The sequence below is a fragment of the Grampus griseus genome (assembly GCF_964374135.1).
Source record: "Grampus griseus genome assembly, chromosome: 1".
NCBI lineage: Eukaryota > Metazoa > Chordata > Mammalia > Artiodactyla > Delphinidae > Grampus > Grampus griseus.
This window is the reverse complement of record NC_139017.1, coordinates 175338078-175361491: the sequence shown is the minus strand read 5'-3', so window position 1 is coordinate 175361491 and position 23414 is coordinate 175338078. Positions and strand designations below refer to the sequence as shown.

At 44.8% G+C, this 23414-nt stretch overlaps 1 protein-coding gene across 1 annotated transcript in view; it reads left to right on the top strand.

Annotated features, from left to right (window-relative positions):
• The window catches only part of PEX14 (peroxisomal biogenesis factor 14), a 137228-nt gene that overhangs the window by 30566 nt on the left and 83248 nt on the right, over positions 1-23414 (top strand). The window contains exon 3 of the mRNA XM_082675724.1: positions 21222-21306. Within this exon, the coding sequence (XP_082531850.1) occupies positions 21222-21306 (85 nt within the window). The remainder of the gene's footprint in view (positions 1-21221; positions 21307-23414) is intronic.

Sequence of the window (23414 nt, the reverse complement as noted above, 5' to 3'; positions counted from 1 at the left end):
GAGGGCTGTTACGCTGGGGAAACTGGATTTCAAAAGAAAGTTGTTTTTCTGCCTAAATGGAGGTGTCGTTTGTTTGAGATGTTTGCATTTTGAGATCCCCCTTTAAAAGTAGTTGTTTTGTTGGCTGTTTTTGCCATGCTAAGCTAGGTATTTTGATTGTTCTTGAAAATTGTGTGCTGACCGTGAGCTCTGTTTGGATATCAGCTGGAGCACACCAGAGGAGGGCTTCCGATGAGCAGAAAAACCTTAATTGGAAACCCACTTACCAAGGAGAGAGGACCTGGGCAAGAGCTTTAAAAAGGTGGAAGAGAAATCTCCTTGCACGCCCGAAATTCGAAATTCGGCCGCCCTCCCGGCCTCGCGGAGGTGGGAAGAGTGCCGAGCGCTGGTGGCAGAGGAGCAGGCGCGCCTCTCCCGCTGGCGGCTCCCGCAGCGTGGGGCCGTGCCAGGCTTCGCCACAGTTCCTACTGTGTCAGTTTAATAAATGCACTACTTAAAGCATGAAATCACAGAAGAAGAAAGAGAATGCACTTATTCAGACTCTTAATACATTAAAAATAAGGCATTAAAACTCGGACTTTTTTTTTTTTCTTCCAGAATCAATAATGAACAGGAAGGGTTGTAGACATTAACAGTCATGGACATTCAAACTCTTATACATAAATTATCTTAGAAAAATGCACATAAGACTTGAATAATGTAAATACATTAATGCATTTAATAATTTAAACATTAAAGCGCAAGCAGGAATGTGAGGCAGAGGCTGTTCTGAGGTAAGGGATTGGTCCTAGAACCAGTGTGTCCTAGGATCGATGGGTGATTTCCCCTTGAGACACCCTGGAAAGAGAGTGCCTGGCCAGCTGGTGTGAGCTCCCATGCCAAGACTCCCTGGACATTCCTGAACTCAGCTACCTCCCTGCTCCTTATTTTTGCGTATCCTGACCTTCGTCCTCGATTCTGCGTTTTCTCTGGTCCTGTGCTTCCAATTGTTTGTTCGAAAATTAAATGCTTCCACTTCAAAGAACATTGAACTTTGAGAATGTCTTGGTTGGAAAACCAAACCAAATTAAAAAATCCTTCACCCAGCTCTGGCTGCTTGTGGTTTGGAAACACGGAAGCAGTGGCTCCTACAGTCAGTCGGTCAGTCGTGTTCTCAGGCTGGTGCTCTACTGCAGCACCGAGGGCTGTGGATCCAGGCTGGAATATGCTTATGGATTTGGAGCCAGATCTAGTGGGAAAGCAGGGATGGTGTGTGGTGTTAGCGTCTGGGGGTTGGCCATCACGATGGCAGGTCGCCGTGCCAGGAAACAAGACAGGCGCACGGAGTTAGACTCAGCCATCAGTGAGCATGCCTTGCTTTAATCTGAGGGTTTAACCATTGGATAGACTGATGTTACTGTTTTTTTTTCTCCTTTCTTCCGAAATTGTATTCACAGCAGCAGAAAGTCACTGGAACGTTGAAGCCTCCTTTCCTGGCAGAATACAGAATGATCAAATTTAGTTTTTGACACCTACACTGTAAAGTCCCCTGGGAAGAACTAAGAAGCTAGGACAACACAACTCAAATTTTTATTGGTTGACCCCAGTGATGTTCTCCAGTAGCTCCTTAGCCTCGTTTTATAGCCCAAATCACGAATGAGAAACTGCGAAAACCTCAGAAGGTGTGTTACTGGGTACATAGTCTGACAACTTTACCTGTAGAATTGGTATGTTTATTTGGTCAGTAAAACAACTGTTGCCCCACTGGGTTTGCTGTGGGCCTGAGGGGCCCTTGAGAAACAGTTATCAGATGGTAGTGGCTGAACCAAACCTGTTTTTATTATTGCCAAATCCATTGGCATCTTCTACTGGATCTCAAATCTCCTACTGAAACTTTACCTGGGGTCGTCTTGATTTGACCCAGGCCTTGTCTGTTCTGGCATCTGTGGCTTTGTTTGCAACCATTTCCAGTCTTTGTTATAGCCAAAGGCAGCCTCCTTTCCAGAGAACACGGTTACAAGCCAGCTTTTACCCACTTTCAGGAGAGTGGCTATAGGCTGTCCTGGCACGTGCAGCAGATACAGACAGCATTAGGCTGTGCTGCCCAGAGCAGCCAGAAGGCAGACCAGTTCTTTAAAAAGTGCTAATCAGGGATTGGCTTAGAAAGGAGTAGTATCAAGAATCAGTGAGGACCACCTGGGAACAGCTCTTGTGGTCAGTATATCGTCCTTGGGATGTGCTCAAATTCTTCTCCAGACCTGTGAACAGTATCCTCAGTATCATGACCCCTTTCCACCTGTTTTGCTTTAAAGAGGCATGGCTTTTCTTACCAGTTTTGTTTCAGCTTTGGGATGCATGTCAATCCCAGGCTTGTTGTGTTCATTTCTTTTCCAGAGTTTTCGAAGCCCAGGCTACTCCCTCTGTTGCTTGTCCAGCCTTGAACAGTGGCTTCTGCCTGCACCCTCTGCTTTTCATCCCAGCAGAGGGAAGAGAGTAAAATCAGGGGAGCATTTGAACCGGGGAGAATCTCATTCTCTTTGGATTTGGCTGGTCACACCCAGGAAAGCATCATTCTCTTCCCTTAAGTTCCAAGAAATGTCTTATGGCCTTAACTGCATTATGGGCTTGTGCCAGATCGGGTTGTATGGTGGAGGCGGGGTGGGGGCAACTTCGTGCTCCTGTTGGAGGTGCAGTGCTGGCTCATCTGGCAGAGAGAGCAGATAGCACTGATCAGGGGCCAGTTCACCCCTGTGATACATCCCTTATGCAGATTTCCTCGGAAGAGAGAGGAGTCAGGTTCATTAATTAAAGGAGCCTGGCTCGAGCTCCCTGTAATTATAGGTGCTAGAAATCTGAATTTTAAGAGGTCTGTGCAGCTGCATTTTGAAAAATGCAGGGAGGCACCGAGAAGTACAGGCTGTGGGCAAGAATGTGGCTGAACCAGATTTGGGAGGTTTGGGTTTTGGCAGAATTCCCCTTCAAATTCATATTTATTCGTCCTATCTTTCTATCTTTTTTTTTTTTTAATGGGAAGCTGAAGCTCTGATTTTTTTTTTTTTTTTTAATGAAGGTTACACCCTGTGACAGAGAGGCTGGCATTGTCAGAATATGGAGGGCAGAAAGGAGTTGCCGTAAATTGGAAGATGCTTAGTTTTTAAGGAAGCAAAGGATATCTTTGGGCTCTAGGGATGCAATGTTTGAAAAAATTAAATAATTTTTTTTTCTTGAAGTGAGTGAGAGCAACAGGGAGCAGAAGGTTAATTTGGATGCAATCTAGGAAGATAAGTCCCGGGCGCATATGGGACTCCAGAATCTTGGTACCCACTTCTCTTCCCCAGAACAGTGTCTCCTCTGTCATAAATCACTTTTTGATGTGAACCCAGAGGTACAAGCAGACAATTTTAGACCTTTTGGGAAGTCCTGACCTGTCCCTTTTCTTCTTCATTTCCTCAGTTATTGGTAGTGTGACCTTTTGCTCTGGATACTTTCTCTCTCTCCCTCTTCTTTTTTATTTTTCTGTATGATTTATAAGGTCTTCTTTTACTTCCTGTTAAAAACCTTTATTTCAGTCCGTGACTATTTGCATCTCTGTTAATTAACCATGGCTCATTTGGGATGTGGATAGGAGTGGAGAGAGTTGGGATGAGTAGGGATTCCCTCCTTGCCTCCCCGAGAAAGGAAAGAAAAGGCTAGTGGTGAATGGGGGCTCATCAAAGCCCTGTGTGCCTGAACACTCGGGCAGCTGCCACCAGCCTCCTTTCCCCTGATTGGCTTTGTCTCCTTGGAGGTATTGTAAGCATCCTCCCATTTCACAGCTTGGACCCTCTGCCCCTCCTCTGGGGTATACAAGGGGCTGAAAAAAATTTTTTTATACAATATGTATATTTTAAAGCATTAAAAAAATTATTTATTTATTTATTTTTGGCTGCATTGGGTCTGTGTTGCTGAGCACAGGCTTTTCTCTAGTAGAGTAGCAGGGGCTACTCTACGTTGTGGTGCACGGGCTTCTCATTGCGGTGGCTTCTCTTGTTGCGGAGCACGGGTGCTAGGTGTGCGGGCTTCAGTAGTTGTGGCATATGGGCTCAATAGTTGTGGCTCGCGGGCTCTACAGCGCAGGCTCAGTAGTTGTGGCGCATGGGCTTAGTTGCTCCGCGGCATGTGGGATCTTCCCAGACCGGGCATCGAACCCATGTCCCTTGCATTGGCAGGCAGATTCTTAACCACTGTGCCACCAGGGAAGTCCCTATATATATTTTAAAGGATACTCCTCTGTACTCTTACATTCTTGTATGTATGTTGAGAAATCTACTAATTGTGAACCCATAAACTGTGGAGGAGAACAAAATCTCAAAGACTGTCATTTTGTGCATTTACAATATGCAGATTGCAGTTCCAATTAGATTGAAACCTCTATTTAGCAGAGTGGTTTTGTGAAATAAATAACTTTTGAAGAAGGCCTACTATATATAATAAATACATATTTTTCCTTCAGTTGCTGGCATGGAGCTTCCTGCTTTCCAAACACTTGCCCTGAAATGCTGATTCAGAAGCAGGCAGCATCCTTGGGCTCTTTACAGAAGAAATGTTTCTCCTTTGCTTTCCTGGCACAGGGATTTCATCCTTGATTTACAGAGCTCAGCTTGTTAGCGCCAGTGAAGGGGAGCTGGTGTGAAGGTCATCATGTCTGTTTTGTCCTCTCAGAGAGAGAGTGAGGGTGTGTGTGTTTCTCCCTGTGCGCTTGCAGTGGTAGTCGTGGGGTTCAAGTGCCCCCACCCCCACCCCCCGCTTCTGTGCGAGGGAGTCAGTCAAAACTCTGGCGTCTCTCTTTTTCCACCCTCTGTACTACCTGTCATTCAGCAGGGGGTGAACGATTTTGAAAGCCTGATTCAGAATTTCAGCAAGACTAGTGGCACACCTAGTAGAGAGCTTTCTCCCTACACCCCTTCTCATAATCTTCCCCTTCTCAGGCCAGCTGTGACAAACTGACAGAAAATTAACAGATCGGGTCCTCCTATTAGGTGAGTCCCTATGCTGGAAGCCGCTCTGGCTTTATGCAGGTCCTTTAGCAGCTCCGTGCATGTGGGTGGTGGTATTCTAAGCGGTCCTAGCAGAGAGGGCAGTGAGTGCTGGGGGAAAAGCAAACAGAATGCTCTTTGGAAGAGAGAGTGCTTAAAAGGGAGAGAGGGGCAGTAAGATGCCCAGCTTGAAAGCACCTGGTGGAAATACTTGGACTTGCAGGGTTGTGGTCCTGAACACCACCGCCTGTCTCAGGGAGTGGTGAGCTGGGTTATAATAGGATGCCTGATTACAAAGAACATTTTGAAGGCCACTTAGTCCCAGGTCAGGCTGTGCATTAAGCGTGCTAATCCTTTGCCGTAACACTGGACTGGAATTGCAAAACTGGAAGTACGCAGTCTGTTGTGTCTCAGCTTTGGCTTTAAATATTTCTATACGATGCTGCCCTGTGTGGCTTTTTCTCAGCTACCCAACTTCTCTTTCCCCAGTGGAAAGAAAAAATACATCACGAGAATATTTTCGTCTACTCACCAGTGACTTTGAAAACTACTTTTCTACTTCTGTTATGTGGTCACTTTTCTCATCTTCATGATTTGAAATATTAACATGTAGATAAATACAGTAACATGTAGGGGCTACACATAGGTTTTGGTCCTAGGGCCTGGCATGTTGGAACAGAAAGAAACACCTAATTGCATCAAAACCACTCTAAGTTCATGTATGTGGAGCCCATCAAGCTGAAAGCATCCAGACAGCATCTGCTGTTATCAAATCACTCATGAGTCCAGCTAATTAAAATAAAGCTTCATTTTTCTGAACCATTGTTTGGCAGGAATTCGAAACGGGTCTAACCCAATTTCTGCGTGTTTATGAGCCTTTATTATATCAGAGGTACTTTTCTGTAAATGTACAGGGCAGCGTTAAATGAATTGATCCACGCAGTATCACTGTAGACGCACTGTGGACTTGCTAATGATTTCCCTTCCAGCTTTCTGGTTTCCAGACATACTCTTTAAAGCTTTATGTTCTCTTTCTCTATCCTCTGCTCTTTGTCCTCCGCTTTTTCTTTTTAATTAACTTAAAAAAAATTTAACCTTCTTTTTTCTCTGAAAACAGGATACACTTTATATTTGTTCCCTAATGAAGTTTTCTTTTCCATTTCTCTTTGTTTTTCTTCCTCTCTTCCTGTTTTTGCTCTTCTTCTAGGGGTTAGGATTTGCCTCTCTATTTCTTGCTGCTTTCTATTCCCTTCTTGTCCTCCTTTCTTAAAAAAGTTTTTTAAAAATTTGTTTTATTTATTTATCTTTGGCTGTGTTGGGTCTTCATTGCTGTGCACGGGCTTTCTCTAGTTGCAGCGAGCGGGGGCTACTCTTCGTTGCGGTGTGCGGGCTTCTCACTGCTGTGGCTTCTCTTGTTGCGGAGCACGGGCTCTAGGCACGTGGGCTTCAGTAGTTGTGGCATGCAGACTCAGTAGTTGTGTCTCGCAGGATCTAGAGCGCAGGCTCAGTAGTTGTGACACATGGGCTTAGTTGCTCCATGGCATGTGTGATCTTCCCGGACCAGGGCTTGAACCCATGTCCCGTGAATTAGCAGGTGGTTCTTAACCACTGTGCCACCAGGGAAGCCCCTTGCCCCTTATTTTTCTCTCTTCTTATCTCTCTTCCCTTTTATGTTTTCTTTAGTGCCTCTCCTCTAACCTTCTCTTTCTCCTTTCTCTCTTCTTTCCACCTCCTCCAATTTTCCCAATAAAAGATTTATACCTTTGTCTCTACATGCAAGTACAGATTAGGGCAGAAAATGGCTGTCTATGGGGGTAAAGAGATCTGGCTGTTGGGAGATGAGGTCAGCCTGTTTTGCGTCTCTGAATTTGCTTGCATACTTTATTTTAGGTTTTAAAAAGATTTTTCAAACCACGTCTACTCTACTTTATAGTCTGATAATGCTACTTTGAAGATCAAAAGTATTATATAAATGCTAACTAATTATTCCTTGTAACACTTTGGTGAGTCTCTATGCAGTTATAGTTCCATTTTACAGATGAGGAAGCAGAAACAGGAAAGGTAAGCAACTCTCTGAAAGTTACTGAAGAAGTTAGTGACTGAGTTAGAATTAAGACCAGGTCATCTTTGGCTTTGATTCTTTTTTTAAAAAATATATAAATTTATTTGTTTATTTTTGGCTGTGTTGGGTCTTCATTGCTGTGCGTGGGCTTTCTCTAGTTGTGGCGAGCGGGGGCTACTCTTCGTTGCGGTGCGCGGGCTTCTCATTGTGGTGGCTTCTCGTTGCAGAGCACGGGCTCTAGGCGCACAGTCTTCAGTAGTTGTGGCGCGCAGGCTTCAGTAGTTGTGGCACGCAGGCTCAGTAGTTGTGGCTCGGGGGCTCTAGAGCGCAGTCTCAGCAGTTGTGGTGCACAGGCTTAGTTGCTCCGCGGTATGTGGGATCTTCCCAGACCAGGGCTTGAACCCGTCTCCCCTGCATTGGCAGGCGGATTCCTAACCACTGTACCACCAGGGAAGTCCCTGGCTTTGATTCTTGATTACCACCTTCTGGGAGTTTACTTTTCTCTCCATAAGGATCATATATCTTTTTTTTTTTTTTTCTTTGCGGTACGCGGGCCTCTCACTGCTGCAGCCTCTCCCGCTGCGGAGCACAGGCTCCGGACGCGCAGACCCAGCGGCCATGGCTCACGGGCCCAGCCGCTCCGCGGCATGTGGGATCCTCCTGGACTGGGGCACGAACCCGCGTCCCCTGCATTGGCAGGCGGACTCTCAACCACTGCGCCACCAGGGAAGCCCAGGATCATATATCTTTAAGATGAGGGTGAGAGAATACGAGCCCCGCTGCCCTTCTCTTCATGTACTTTTAGCCTTCTGAAGTTCATTTGTAGTCTTTAGATGTTAAATGAATTTCTAGGTAATTCCTGGGAAAGAAGGATGCCAAACCACTTACGGGCTGGTAAAAACTCTGTCCATTATAGTCTCAAAGCAGAGCGCTCACTTTCTCTTTCCAGCGGCTTCCAGTAAGTGGGCCCACGTCACATGCGCTGGCCCTGGTGATCATAGCATTGTAGGAAGCACTGCCATATTTGATTGAATTTAGCCATTCTGGAATGACGTGTGTATGAAGTCGTCTCTTGCATTACTGTGGCCTTTATTATTGCTAATGCATTCTGACATTACAGGTGTAGCCTTGGCTCTCCCAGAAAGGGCAAGGCTGCTATTACCAAGCTTAAGAGCATGAAACTGTTATACAGTGAAACGGGTGTTCACATTTAGTTAATAAGCAGAGTAAGGGAAATGCTTTTATAGAAAAGATAGCCAAGTGACAGAGGCCTATCCTCATTCCTTACCCAGCATTATTTCAAAAAGTGGATCAGTTAGTAGTATTCTCCTGCAGAAAACTAGAGTCAATGGATAGAAGGTTCAGGAAAGCAGATTTCAACTCAGTTTAAAGAAGGACTCCTGAAAATGAATTGATAATCTTTTAAGAGAGTGAGTTCTCTGTTCATTATAAGCATTTGAGTGGAGGCTCACTGATCATTTGTCAAGGTTGTTGAGGAGGGGAGTCCTAGGTCATGTATGGGGCCGGATGGCTTTCCTTGTTCTAGATTGTAACTGCAAAAGCAGCATCTTTGCTTGTTCTTCTTGGTTTTTTAAGTGCCTGGTGTGCTGTGTGGACCCAGTGAATGCTTAGTAACTATTCATCATTTAATCTTTGGCTTCCTGCTTCTTAACTAACTTGAATAAAAACTGTTTTTGTTCAGGTCAGGGAAGCCACCATCTCTGCCACCCTCCTGCAATAAGTCATTCTGGATAGCCACATTTTCCCGAAGGCCATCGAGATCCATATGAAAACAAAACAAAACACTTTAAAACTTTTGGCTGGGAATTACATAAAATGGGTTATATGCTTTCTCGCTTTATTAGGCAGAGTAGACTATAATTCAATCCTGATGACTCAGTATCATCATTTTAGATGTACATGTTTATATTGTGTTGGAAGTGTAGATTCTGTTTTCAAAACCTGTTGAAATATAGATCTGTTGTGTATTTGCCCCTCCTCTGAATGACTCCATCTGTGCCGAATGACCCTGGACTGATAAACTTTTTGAGTTTTCTGTTTGCTTTTCATAGACGATTCTCTCCTGACATTTGTTGCTAGGCTTTTTTCACTATCTGGTCTTTGGTCTGTGAGTATCTCTTGCTAGCTGGCTCAATTCTCCTTTCTCATTTGCAGTTTTTAATCTTCTGTGATTTGGACACCATTTAACTAAGCTTGTATATGAAATAAATAATAAGTAGTGTGAATAAATCTTTGCTATGTGTAATATATGTGGAATTTGTCATTTCTTTTTTGACAACAGCGATTTCTTCTCTCTTTCCCTCTCTCCTTCTCCTTCTTTGTTGGTTTTCTCCTTTTTTTGATTGGGTGAGATTGGAGAGCCGAGCTCTCGAATGGTTGGTTCTGGTCCTTGACCCTTGCCCATTTCCCTGGCCTAGGTATCATAGGCTGCCTGCTGGAGTCAACTGGAAATTATAAAATGATGCAGCTTGGAGGGTCCAGAAGGCCATCTATTTAAGCCCTTATCTTACAGAAATGAAGGACGCTGAGGCACAGAGTCGGGGCGTGAGGGGCCGGGTTTGAGGACATAGCGTTAGGGTTGGACTCAGTGTGCAGGTTTCTTGAGGCCCGGCCTGCTTTCTGCCCTGCCACTCTGCCACATTCTGTTCCCTGCCAACTTTGAACATTTGTTTGGCTGCACTGGTTCTTAGTTGCAGCACGCAGGGTCTTTAGTTGTGGCATGCGAACTCTTAGTTGCGGCATGCACGTGGGATCTAGTTCCCCGACCAGGGATCAAACCCAGGCCCCCTGCATTGGGAATTTGGAGTCTTAACCACTGGACCACCAGGGAAGTCCCTGTTTCCTACAAACTTTGAGCAAAATGTGTGTGAATGAGGAAATAGAGCGTTTGTGTGAGGTAAAATCATGGAGGAAAATTCTCTGCTGGCTGTGGGCAGGTTTAGGATTAAAGTACATAAACCAGGGCTTCACTGGTGGCACAGTGGTTAAGAATCCGCCTGCCAATGCAGGGGACACGGGTTCGAGCCCTGGTGCGTCAAGATCCCACATGCCGTGGAGCAACTAAGCCTGTGCGCCACAACTACTGAGCCTGCACTCTAGAGCCCGCGAGCCACAACTACTGAGCCCACGCACCACAACTAGTGAAGCCCGCGTGCCTAAAGCCCGTGCTCTGCAATGAGAAGCCCACACACCGCAACTAAGAGTAGCCCCTGCTTGCCGCACTAGAGAAAGTTCCGTGCGCAGCAACGAAGACCCAACACGGCCAAAAATAAATAAATTTATTTATTTTTAAAAGTACATAAACCAAAAAAGGCTTCTGTTTGTTGCAGTGTTTGGCTGTGTTTGCACTCAAAGCTGATATTGATATTGTAGGAGAAGCTTTAATCCTTTCATTCAAATTTACAAGAAATGCTGTTTCCTTTTAGTTTAAAAAAAAAAGTCCAAGAGAGCATTTGATTTGAGGAACCGAAAGTCTAGAAAATGTATCTGGGAGTCCTCGTCAATTTGGGGCATAATGAAATATAAAAAATACTCAATAAAAGCTCCTTTATTACTTTAACTGTTTAAATGTGGAGTTTTTAGCCATCAGGTTAATGTTTTGGTATCATTTTTTTATTTGATTGTGAGCACTTTTCCAGGTAGCTCTGCCACTAGAGCGCTAATCAGATTCCCACAGATGAATGGTGCTAGCTGCAGCCTGACATCACCGCATTTTTGCTTCGACATTATTTTATTTGGTTTTCCTGTAAAAGTTAATAACTCTGTGTCCATGTGTTTAAACAGGCAAGAAGAGAGAGAGAAAGGACAGTGAACAGAAAACCATGAGTGATGTCTCAGGAAGCTTTTGCCAAATTGAGGAGATGTAGGGATTTTTGTGATCTCAAAGTCTTTCACCCTAGCACAATTGGGGTGTGGAGAATCAAGAAGATTGCACAGCAAGATGGTGATTCTTAATCCTTCTGATAACAAAAAGTGAACCTCTGTCTGTTTCCCAGACAGAGCTGGAAGGAATTAGAAATGAGTTCCCATTGATTTAGAGGGGGAGGGGGTGCTCAATAGGACGGATTTGCTTAATGGTGAAAACTGTTTAAGTTTTGCGTTAATTGTAAGTAAAATACATGCTCATTTTAGGTGACCAGGATTGCTAGGAACATCAGATGGAGGGCAGAAAGACCTTCCTTTTTATCTTCCTGTTAGAGGTAGGAGACCTGTACTGAGAGCCTCATGGCCAAGATGGCAGTGGTGTCTAATAGGCCTTTGTTGAATCGTTTATTTTTTTTTAATTTTTTTCTCCTTTTCCTTTGCGGCACGCGGGCCTCTCACTGTTGTGGCCTCTCCCGTTGCGGAGCACAGGCTCTGGACGCGCAGGCTCAGCGGCCATGGCTCACGGGCCCAGCCGCTCCGCGGCATGTGGGATCCTCCCAGACCGGGGCACGAACCCGTGTCCCCTGCATCGGCAGGCGGACTCTCAACCACTGCGCCACCTGGGAAGCCCTGAATCGTTTATTTTTAAAAGTGTATTTGTTTATTGGAAGCTGTGGTTGTTGATGATAGGAATGTTTATGGTGTTTAGTGAAAGGTTACTGAATGGTTCAAAGCCATGATGATTACCATTTAATTCTTTCTGTGTGCAGCGGATTTTTTTGCTGAGCTAAAAATTTCTAAATTGGGGTTTATCAGAGGAGGCAACTGGACTGATATCTCTTGATTTAGATTCTCTTTCAAATTTACATCTTGGTGCTAAAGACAGTCTGTGGGTACAGATCTGACAATGGGTACAAGAATCAGTTCCACAGTCCTTATCTCAGTGCCTCCGAAAGGTGTGTAAAAAGCGATGACTCATTCATCATCCATGTCAGAGGCATGGCTTGTCTTGCTTCTCTGTGCTACACTCGTGTGGGTGAGTTACTCCTGAAGTCGGCGAGAGAGGCCTGACCCATGTTAGATACCCTTTTTTAGACAGTTGAACTGGCCACCAGCTTACTTCAAACGGATGTGACCCCACTTGCTGCCAGAGCTGGTTCCCCTGATCTTACTATCTTGGCAGAGGGTCTGTTCCTGTGCACTCCCAGGGGCCAGTGTGCTTGGTGAAGAGGACGACTTTCCCCTGAGAGGAGCTGATTTCATTTGACTGTTTGAATAGAAACAGTTTCTAGGGCCTCATCTGGTGGTGCAGCAGTTGGGAGTCCGCCTCCCGATGTAGGGGACACGGGTTCGTGCCCTGGTCCCAGAAGATCCCACATGCCGCGGAGCGGCTGGGCCGGTGAGCCATGGCCGCTGGGCCTGCGCATCCGGAGCCTGTGCTCCGCAACGGGAGAGGCCGCGACAGTGAGAGGCCCGTGTACCACAAAAAAATAAATAAATAAAATAAAATAAACAGTTTCTAATTCCTGTCATCTTACTGTAAATTTGAAGATTTTTGAGTGCCAGCTTTCTCTCTATTCTGAATCATACTTTTGGAACTTGTACTTCTAGTTTTTCCCTCAGGCCATAGAAGAATCTTAGATAATAGCAGGAACCAGGACTTGGTGGTCTTCTCTTAGTAGCAGATCTTAATTGTTCGCTTTTTTTCTGCTTTCTAGAGATCTGAAGACGATTTAAAGGCTACCCACATTTGTCATTTCCAAGTTTTTTCTTGCTATCTTTTTGGATTCGAGCTGTTTCTGAGCTGTGACTACTACTTTTTTGGTATTCAAATCTATTTTTTAACATTTAGTCTTTCTCCAACTTTCTTGTAGGATGTCTGGTAGGAGTGTCATTTAGCGACTCCTCAAAGTTTTAGGTTTTTGCTCTATGTGGGGTGATGCTAGACAGAATTCCCTGATCCAGAGCTTATCTTCCTTGGAATCCAGGAGCCCATCTTGTTGCCCTCAGAGCAGAAGGTGCTGCACCACCGCCCTGCACCAGCTGGTGGTCATCTATTCAGCGTCTAACCCCCAGTTAACTTGACACGTGAAGGTGTCACTGTCCATCTTCGTCCCCTTCCTAATCATCCCACATCTCAATAGTGCATATGCTTAGAGAGAGCTTTACCAATCTCTGTCTGGCCTGGCTTCAGAAGAAGTGGGAACCGAAGTTTCGTCTGCTGAGCATGCGAAGGTGCTGGAGTTTGGGAGAAGTAACCTTCGGAAAGCATCAAATTCAACTTGTGGTGGAGAGAAAGGGACTAGGAAGTAGAGGCAGTGGTATCATTAGGAAGGTCCTGGGCACTGTCTGCTACATATTTTTAGTGTTGGAGTCACCAGCCACCGCCACTGAGTGAGCTCACAGTCCTCCTAGGGAGCATCTTGGACACTGAGTCATTACATTCCTTTGGAGTGATTCAGCTCAACAGCTTGACACCTTCATTAATTTTACAACATGAAGCCTGGGTGCTCTCTGCTTCCTCTTTAACAGTGCAGGGGAATTAGAAGAATATGGAAAATACAAAAGCAAGGGAAACTGGAAAAAGGAGCAGTCAACGCGCTGTTGAAAGGCACCGTGTTAGGAAATCGAACTCCTTGCCTTTTCTTGGTATCTCCTGGGACCGAGCACCCAACTCTTGCCACACAGTGCTGGCACACATAAACCTTTTTCTTTTTGTTCCTGGCACGCCCGCCACCCTCCAACTTGCAGCCAGCTCGTTTGCCTTCTCTGACGAGGTCACTGCTACCGTGATCCGTGTATAATGGCATTTTCCTCCTCTTTTCAGTGTGGAGGCTATTACGGTTTCTTCTCTAAACAGGACTTCAAACAATTTGCTGCCAGTTGGATTTCAAAGCTAAGGAAAAGGCAAATGTCATCCTTTTTTTCTCTCCTCTTTGGGTAACTGCTTTGTTGGTTGCATCAAAAATTAGAGGGGCTGCTATCTAAATTCAGGTGGGGATGCATGGGGACAGGCATTTAAATTTGCTTTTCTTTCTCCCTGAAGGAGAAAATCCTTTTCCTTCTCAACCTTTCCTAAAAAGGAACTTTGATCTTCTCAACCCAGAAACAAGGGTTTTTATTTCCTCTATGGCAAGCATGTGCACTACAGCGCTTTCCATGGCGTAGTTACGGTTGCCCTCTGCATCAGCAGCTCTGCTTGTCAGGCTTTGCTACTCAAGCACCAGCTCCTTTGGGCTGCAAGTTGGCACCCAAAGTACTCTCCAAAGTCACCCTTGTGTCCCTAAAATCACTGTCACTTGATATTAAATAGTGCCTGTTGGCTTAAGATGCTTTTTATTTCCACATACATTTCTGGAAGAACTAGTTTAATAAGATAACAAAACAATGACATTCTGACAAGTAGTTCATGCAATGTTTTTAACTAGGGCCAAGAAGAAAAATTTACACGCAGAGATAGTTCACTTGGAAGGGTGGTTGTTGTGCATATGACGTTGCCACTCTTCATAAAGGCTTTTACTGTGTATATCAATGTGTTTTAAGAGAGACTAGGGTCAATAATGCATGCTGTGGAATTCATGCAGATTTACACAATAGACCTTAACAAATATTGTGTTCTATCATGTCAACTCTGTGCACTTCTACCAGAGATATTTTATTTCTTTAATGTGAAAAACAAAAGGACAGAGGAAAGTAAAACAAAGGAAATTAGGGCCCACAGCTTAATTAGTATAGGGTTGTAACCCAAATCAACAATGGGAAGGATACAATGACAAAACCCAGGAAATTCCAAGTTGAAAGAGAGGCTCTTTCCGTTAACTCCTTGAGCACCAGGGCTCTTGCTAGCTCACTGCTCACCCAGGTGCAGGAGGCTGGCTCAAGTACAATTAACTGTCTTTATTTTTGAACTTCCTGGCTTTTGTTGACTTTCCCCTGTCCTTTTCCCCCTCTGATGTAAATGAAACATACCTGTGTGTGTGTGTGTGTGTGTGTGTGTGTGTGTGTGTGTGTTAATTGTAGATAAACGGGGGAAAAGTACCTCTTGATTTTGTAACCCTCAGAGAAGGAGAAAGAGGGGGGAAAATCCCTGTCACTGTCATCTGTTCATTTTTAATGAGCAATTTAAAAAAATTGAAAATAAAAGAGGAAAATGAATAGGTGTTGAACCAGCCCGTGATATGTAAATGCCAACTAGTAATTACCTAAAACCTCAATTTTCATTCTGTTTCATCTTGCAAAACATTTCATTTTCCCCGAGTGAAAACACTTCGTTCGGGCTCGCGTGACGGCTAGGGGGCACTTTGGCTCTGCGCTGCGGCCGCCTCGGCACGGCCGGCTCAAGGTTATTCCCCTCTTGCCATTCCAGTGGCTGTGCTCCGAGCGGGCGTGGTGCCCTCCCCCCACTCCCACGAGTCTGGTTTCGGGGAGCCTTGTTCCTCCTTGTCCTTGCAGAGGATCGTATTGAATTTTGGCTGATCGAGCCTTCCTCTGCATATTAACTTTCCCCTCTTACCTGCCTGCTAGACCCTCGGCTTCCCAGAGTTGCATTTCACACTGTGAGAGCAGCTTTCTGCCAGACTCCCTTTCTCCTTTGGAGATTTCAAATGCAGCAGTCTCTATATTCTGTTTATTGCTTCCTCTCCTTCTTCCCTTTTTTTTTTTTTCTTTTCATTTTGGCGGCTGGGGGCAGCTCTCCTGCCACACTTAGAAAGATGATTCTGACATTTCTTTGGCATACTCATAGGTTTTCTCTTATTCTGCTTTAGGATCTGACACCTTTTGGATGTATTCGTGCAGGATCTTGGAATGTGGGTTGGGAATGCCCCTGCTTCAGGGTGGTTGCCCTCCCCAGCCTGTTCCCTACCTAGGAAGAGGGCAGGTAGAAATGAGAAACAACGGTGAGCCTGGCTGGGACTGTCAGCCGCAGATAAGAAAGAATTCTGGATGCAGAAAACCAGAATTATGTTGTCCTAGAACCCTGGAACCAAGAGTGCTTTGCCTGGAGTCTCAAGGAACACGGTCTCTTTAGTGAGATAATATAGCTTCATAATTAGCCCGTTGCATTTTTTCACGAGTGCTAGCATCAGCGTTCTACGATGTGTTTCTCTGATTAACAGCTGCTTTGCAACTATTTCCTTGTGCCACTGATGACCATATTTGTCAGGGAACTCCTGACAGAGTACTGATTTCTTACTAAAACGCAGCATTTCTGTTTGAAGAGGCTTCTCTCATTCTAGGCACTGCCCGGCTTTTACAGTCAGTCCTTGTTAAACCTTGAGTTGGCTTTGGTCTAACGCTTGTTAACAGGATTCTGGGTATCTATCTACTTCAGGGTACGAGCGTAGGAACCTTTCACGGGCAATTTAATCTTCTCAGATGCGCACGTGTGGCTCTGCAGTGTTGGAATGGGGTTTTGGACCTGCGTGTTGGTCATTTTCTTTTGCCCTCTAGTTGTGATCTGTCTGGGTTAAAAAGGACTTGGCTTTGGTTGTTAGTGTCATTAATTTTTGAATATTTTTAGTATTTTAAAATGGCTAACGAATGCTCACATTTTTAGGAGATAGATGTGTATGTAGCACACAGGAGTGCCGGAACTGGTGACATTCCAAATATGTGTCACTGGAGACAGTGCATCAGTTTTACGTGTCAGGTGCAAAGTGCCAAGGCTCCCTCCAACCCCAGGTTCGTTATTAGGCAAGCTCTGTTCTCCCGTCCCCCTTGTGCAGAAAATACAGTGTGCATTCTGGAGATTAGAGTGTGCAGGTCTTTTGTAGGAGAGTGGAAAACACCTAGGAAGCATCTCTTGAGCGAGGACTGTCAGGAACCTCGCTTCTTCTCACCAGGGATTACTTACCCTACACGACGCATTTAACAGCACATAGTTCATCGTAGATAGCCCCTGAGTATCCTGTATTCCATTGATTTATACAGTTACAAATCCGGGTCTCTCAAACACAGATCTCTCTCAATTGGCCAATCATAATCATCTTGGATCCAAAGGTGTTTTTCAACCTGAAGTCCCCTCCTTTTTTCTTGGGTTACTGGAAGTCACTCCAGTGTAACCACTGCAAAGGCGAGGATTTACTCCTCTTTGCACCTTGATTTATCTCTAGCTTTAAGTGATGAATGGTGAAAATTAGCAAATTTCCCTAAAATTGCGGAGTTGATGGTGACAGGGTTATTTTATTTTGCTTTTTGAGGGAGGAAGGCAGAACAGAGGGTCACAGGAATAGGGGTGATGAGAAACTTTGCTTCTGTTTTCTTCTGAGTTCGTCTCATTTATTTATTTATTTATTTATTTATTTATTTATTTACTTTGGCGGTACGTGGGCCTCTCACTGCTGTGGCCTCTCCTGTTGCGGAGCACAGGCTCCGGACTCGCAGGCTCAGCGGCCATGGCTCATGGGCCCAGCCGCTCTGCGGCATGTGGGATCTTCCCGGACCGGGGCACGAACCCATGTCCCCTGCATCGGCAGGCGGACTCTCAACCACTGCGCCACCAGGATAGCCCCGTCATCTTTATTTTTATGAAACCAGCTACTGGTAATTCACCGTGCACTCATTAAGAACTCTCTTAGTGCAAGAGAAGGGGAAAGGAAGGCCAATTCCATTTTTATCACGGACTCAACAGCAAGTGGCTTCAACAACGGCATCAGGTGCTTTGCACCAGAATTTCCCCTGGCTTGCTGCACTCCCACAATGTGTGCAATAAAGTTCCCGCTTCTGTTTTACATCTTTGACACTGAGGCGGAAGATTTGGCCTGAATTTGTGTAATTTAGTTGGGCACAAATATAAGCCATGACTAGTCACATTCATCTCCTAATTAGAAAATCAAACGATAGTACAGGACAGGCAGCAGGCACCCCATCATTTCACCCAACAAAAGCGTGTTGTGTGTGTTGGACCTCTGCAGAGGGAAGAGTCAGTTGAATTGCTTCATGAAGTTAATGAAAAGTGTCCAACAATAGTCGAGTGAAGGATGCAAACCGAGAGCACTGTCAGTTATCTAGAGTGTTCAAATCGTTGCAGTATGGGGAAAGGTTTTGGGAAATCTTTTACCGTCTGTGTGCGAATCATAGGGCTTGTAAAATTCTACGTTGGACGGTCCCTTTTCCGCCCTATTGAAGTGCCAGGTCCTTACAGGAAGAGAGGAGAAGAGTAAAGAGTAGCAGAAGAAATAATTAGCGGAAGGAGAGGGGTTTTTGTATCTGGACATCTTTCTTATGAAGCACATTATGTTGAGGCTGTTGGTTTGGATGCTTCATGTTTTTACATCTGGCATAGTGATATCGGTGCTGTTAAATATGTGATTCGCCTGTCACCTGCTTTTTCCAACAAAGATCAAGGGGAATGTAAACAGGCCCCAAATATGCTTTATGTAGGTGTTCGACAGTATTATTTTATATGGCTTGAAATTAGTGAATGGAAACTTTAAAAGAAATTGTTCATGTTTTTGCAAGTTTGAAGTGTGCCAGGACTTTGTCAAATTCCCGTTAAAATAAACACGTCAATTTCACCTCCCTTCCAAATTCATTTATATTGCTTTTTTAAAAGGTGTTTTCTACTTTACCTGATGTTTAAATTGGATTCGCTCGTTTATGCTGTTCTTTGCTCTATCCCCCACGTTTTTCTTAAATGAATTACTAATGACAGAGCACTCCATCATTCCCTCTCTACAGCCACTTTAAGGAAAGCATGGTGATCTAAACCTTTTAACCTATTAAACATGATTTTTCCCAATTGAATCAGACCCACCACAGGTGTAATAACTAATCATTTAAACTACACCTGCTATTATGTATTTTTAAGCCATTATGCGTGTTGGATAGATGATAATTCATGTTTATTGCATTGTCCGATGGATCCGTTTTGCCTACACTAGGCTGATTAATGTATTTAAAGAAATAAGAGATGCAATTTTTAAAAAAAATTGATGGAATGCGCCAAGCACTGCATTGAGTGCACCATTAAAACCATCAGAACTTTGCTCTCTGACCAGAAATGCATATACCAAGGACTGTATTAAAAAAGCAAGGTGAAACCTGTGCGTTTTAGTGGTGGGATTCTGTTATCTTTCTCTGTCATGGAAAATTTTGGAAGGAGGAAGGAAAGGTTTACGCTTCTACTGGTGAATGTCAGGAGCTGTGCTGTCAGTATCTCTGGCTTAAGACCTGCTTGTCCACAGTTCCTCTGACACCTGGGACACGTACCAGGGCGTGTGGAGCCTGCCACATGATACAAATGCCGTCATCGTCTTGTGCATTGAAGGTGTACTTTTTCTCCAGGTGAAGAACAATTAACCCCGAGGCATCTGAGCTGTGCAGATTGGCCTTGACCCCGCGGGGCCTGGGGTGGTGTAACTGTGACTAGGCCTCTCCTCCTCTTGTTTTTCTCCTTCACCACTTCCCCTTCGCTCTTATCCCCTTTCCATTTTCTTCCGCCTTCCTTTCTGTTCCATCTCCTCTGCTCGTCCATCTGCCTTCTTCTTCTTCTCCTCTCCCGTTCCCTCCTTCGCCCCACTCCCTTTCCTTTTTCTCTCTTCTGTCTTTCCCCTTCCCATCTCTTCGTTAGAACGCATCCATTTTGTTGATGTTTGTCAGATTTTTCTTGATTTCGGTGCAACCTGAGGAGATCTGGTCGAGGGGCTTGGGGGTGCGTATATAGTTTTGGGGTTCTAAAATCTTGAACATCGATTTTTCTCTAGTCCAGAACTGGTTGGTTGTCACTGCAGTTCATGATGGTGGGTAATACACTCGCAGTGTTGGACAGATTCTAACCAGTCTCAAGGAGCACTCGTGTGTCTTATCACTGACAGGCCCAAATCTGCCAGTCTGGGTACCTGAGTCCGTCCTTGAGGGAGAGGGTCTGAGGCAAGCCTCCCATGGAGGGATCCCAGGGAAAGTATATAAGAGAATTGCCCCGAAGTTCTTTCTTTCTGATTTATCCTATCTTTTGTTACCAGAGAGGTCTGTCTGGTCTCAAGATTAAATTCATATAAAATATGAAGAGGAGATTTGTAACTTGTGTTCAATTTATAGCCACAGTACTTTCTGTTTGAATCTCTGTTCAACTGCTGCCCTTAGTTTGAAGGATCTTAGAAAATTTCCTTATATTTGGCCCCTTAGAAATTTTTTCTTTCAACAACTTATGAGTGAACTGCAGGGCCTGTTGACTTTACCTGTACCTTGAGACTACATCATTCTTTTGGTTTTTTTTTTTTTTTTATTCTTTTGGTTTTGATGAGATAAATAATGCCAGTCATTTACAATGGCCCCTTTCCTATCGGGGGGCAGGTTGGCATTTCCCACCCGTTGGACTTAGTGTCCAGGGTGGAGAGCAGACAGGTGGCGTGCAAGCACATGCTTCGTGTGTGCTGAGTGATGTGAAGGTTAATACCATCAACAGTTTCCCTTCCATCCCCTACGTGGCTCATTCGTACGTAGGAAGATTTCATTAAATAATATCATTACCAGAGGTAGGTAGATAATCTGTCGGTCTGCCAGCTTGTAGCCATGAAACCCCAAACTTTATCCTTTGATGGCTCTTCAGAATTCAGCTCCATTGCATAAGAGGGACCAGTGTGAGTGGCTCTGTGTGTTGTGTCTTACAGAAGCCTTCCCAGCCAGTGTATGCTCAGCGCTTTGCCAGTCTCTGTCTCTACATCATGGTCTCTTCCTTTCAGACGCTAGCAGCGTAGCTGGGGAAGCAGCCTGAACATTAGAAGACAGTGCAACTGTGTCTTCAGTTACATGGTGCACACTGTAAGCACTGAAGAATTTAAGAGAGTGGGGAGACCAGAGATGATTGCTTATTTAGGGAAGGCTTCGAGGAGTTAACACAGCCTGTGGAAGGGCTGTGCTGCTGCTGCTGTGTGTGTAATGTTTACACAGGTAGAGGCAGGAGAGGGAGGCCTTCTAGAAAAAGGGCATGGTGTGGGCACAGGTGTCGGGACGTGGATAAGCACGGCCAGGGGAGGGCTACCTGCTGAGGAGTGTGAAGAATCAGCTTGAACAGGGAGAACAGGAAAAGATTACTGCAGCTCTTAAAAGCTAGGCCGAGGGGATTAGATTTGATAGAACCAGATACAGGAAGCCAATGAAGGTAGGGAACCAACATAGTCTTTTATTTAAGCAGATTTTAAATGTGAGAAATAAGTGGTTAATTTGACCACAGTATTGTGCTTATTTCTATGGACCTGGGATAAACTTGTAGGATTTTTAATCTTGAAATGCAGACTACTGACGTTTACTTTTCTTCTCTGTTTTATCTCCCCTACCAGATTGCCACAGCAGTGAAGTTTCTACAGAATTCTCGGGTCCGCCATAGCCCACTTGCAACCAGGAGAGCATTCCTTAAGAAGAAAGGTACAGGTTCCCCATGGCCTTGTGCAGTGGCCTGCACAGAGGGGCTGGGGGCAGGGCGGATGGAAGCCATAGTATTGATGAATGATCTCCTATAGCTGTCCCACTGTTGTACGGGTGGGGGTGAGGGGAGCCCCCTGGTAAGGATGCAGCTTCTTTCCTTACAGTAGAGCAGAGGTGGTAGGATTCAAATAATTGTGAGCACCAGACGTAAGGCCAACAACTTAGCCCAGGACAGCCCGGCACAGGCTGTGTTCAGCAGCAGAAGAGGCCCATGGATAAGACTGGGGAGGACTCCTGCTTTCTGGTCTGTTCTTCTGATAATGACCCTGGCTGCAGAATGGCTGGCTTTAGGTTAGGAGGTCAGCTGCTTCAGTAAAGAATGAGGAAGAAAGAAATGAAGGACGAGGGAGATGAGATGACTACACAAGGTCAGGTTAAGGTCAAGCTTGGGGTCAGTCTGATGTACAGATTGAAGTGGTAAATTACTGGTTTTATGGTATTTCTGTAAGCAGGTATGAAATGAATCTTGACAAATTCAATATTGTCCGAAGCAGACAGAATCTATTTTGGTTTTATTGAAATTTAGGACATGTTTCTTTTTTTTGAGAAATATAAAAAAAACCCAAATCAAACAAAAAAAAGAAATCTGACTTTTCATTCTTTGAACGTTTAATTTTCTGGAAAGCTAGGAAGTTGTTTAAAGGCCCTTAAATACCATGAGGGAGGGAAGTGAGTTTTCTCCACCCCCACTGAACAAAACTCTTTTTCCTTAAGGAACTGGAATGTCGGCCTCCAAATTCTGGGTTTTGAGCTTTAAGTCATTAGTGGCTGGAATAGAAGACAGTGTGGTTTGGTGGTATTTCCTAGGTCTGCTGAACGGTATCCCACTGAAGTGATGCCACAGAACCTGGTCCCAGGGCTGTGCTCGCAGGATTTGGGCAGAATCAGCCCAAGCATTTCATTCACAGGCAGCTGTTTAGAGGCAGTCTCAAGGCCGGTCCCTGTGACTGAGTTGATGATGAGGGGTGCTGGGCGCTTCCTGGCGGCGTGATGCTTGCCCCCATCAGTAGGAGATTAGGAGATTATTAAAATTTGGAGTGCGTTGGCTGGCCCCCTCTGCAGCCATCATGCTGTAAAAGAGTTTTTCCTTGAAATATGTGTACCTATGGGGAGTAATTAATCATAAAAGCTTAGGGATTTCAGCTCTCTCATCAAAGCATTGAAGCTGGGGAAAGCTGAGCCTAAAAGCTGTGCTGATTACCCGGGGTAACCTGAGACAAAATCTATGGTTGCCGAGAGATCCTTCGCCCCAGTATATTGTGCAATATTATAACTGCCTGATCTTCTCTTCCACTGACAATGACCAGTTATTCCTCATTTTCTCTCAAACGCAGCTGGGTTAGAATTTCATTTGCAGAAGGTATTTAGAGCAATTTAGAGACAAATGTCTCTGGTGTTTGCTCGGCACTTCCCCACTGCAGGCTTTGCTGAGCAGTTTGAATATCAGGAGCTCCATCTAATCTGTTTAATTTTAATAAATCCCTGACTGGGAGAGGGAGAGAAAAAAAGAAAGAGAGAGAAACTCTGGGCCAAATAATACTTCTTTTGACTTAGTTGGCTAATAATTACTGTAGAAACTGTTCTGTACAGTTATTATTTGTTGCTCCTTAAAAAAACTGCCAAAAAACAGCAATCAATTAATTAATTCAACTAAGAGTGTTTACGCTGCGCTGAGAACAGAACAGACAAAATCCCTGCCCTCTCAGAGCTTCAGTTCTACCAGGAGAAGGCAGATGCAGCCAGTGCTGTGTGGGAATGGGTTGCACTTCTCAGTGGGGTGATTAGAAGGTGTCTCCTCGGGGAGGGTGACATGGGAGCGAAGACCTGAAGGAGATGGGTATTTGTTGGTACAGAGCGGGCAGAATTCCTTCCCAACCCTTAATGTGGTCTAGAGTTTTTAGAATTTTCGGCAGCAGGAAACTGGAGAGACATCCTACCTTTCTTCTTCTAAAGAGAGTTTACCCCACACTCAAACCTAGAGTCACTGGACTTAATCACCCATCTCCATTATCCTCTAAAATGCTGCTTCAGTCAGTAATCATCTGCTT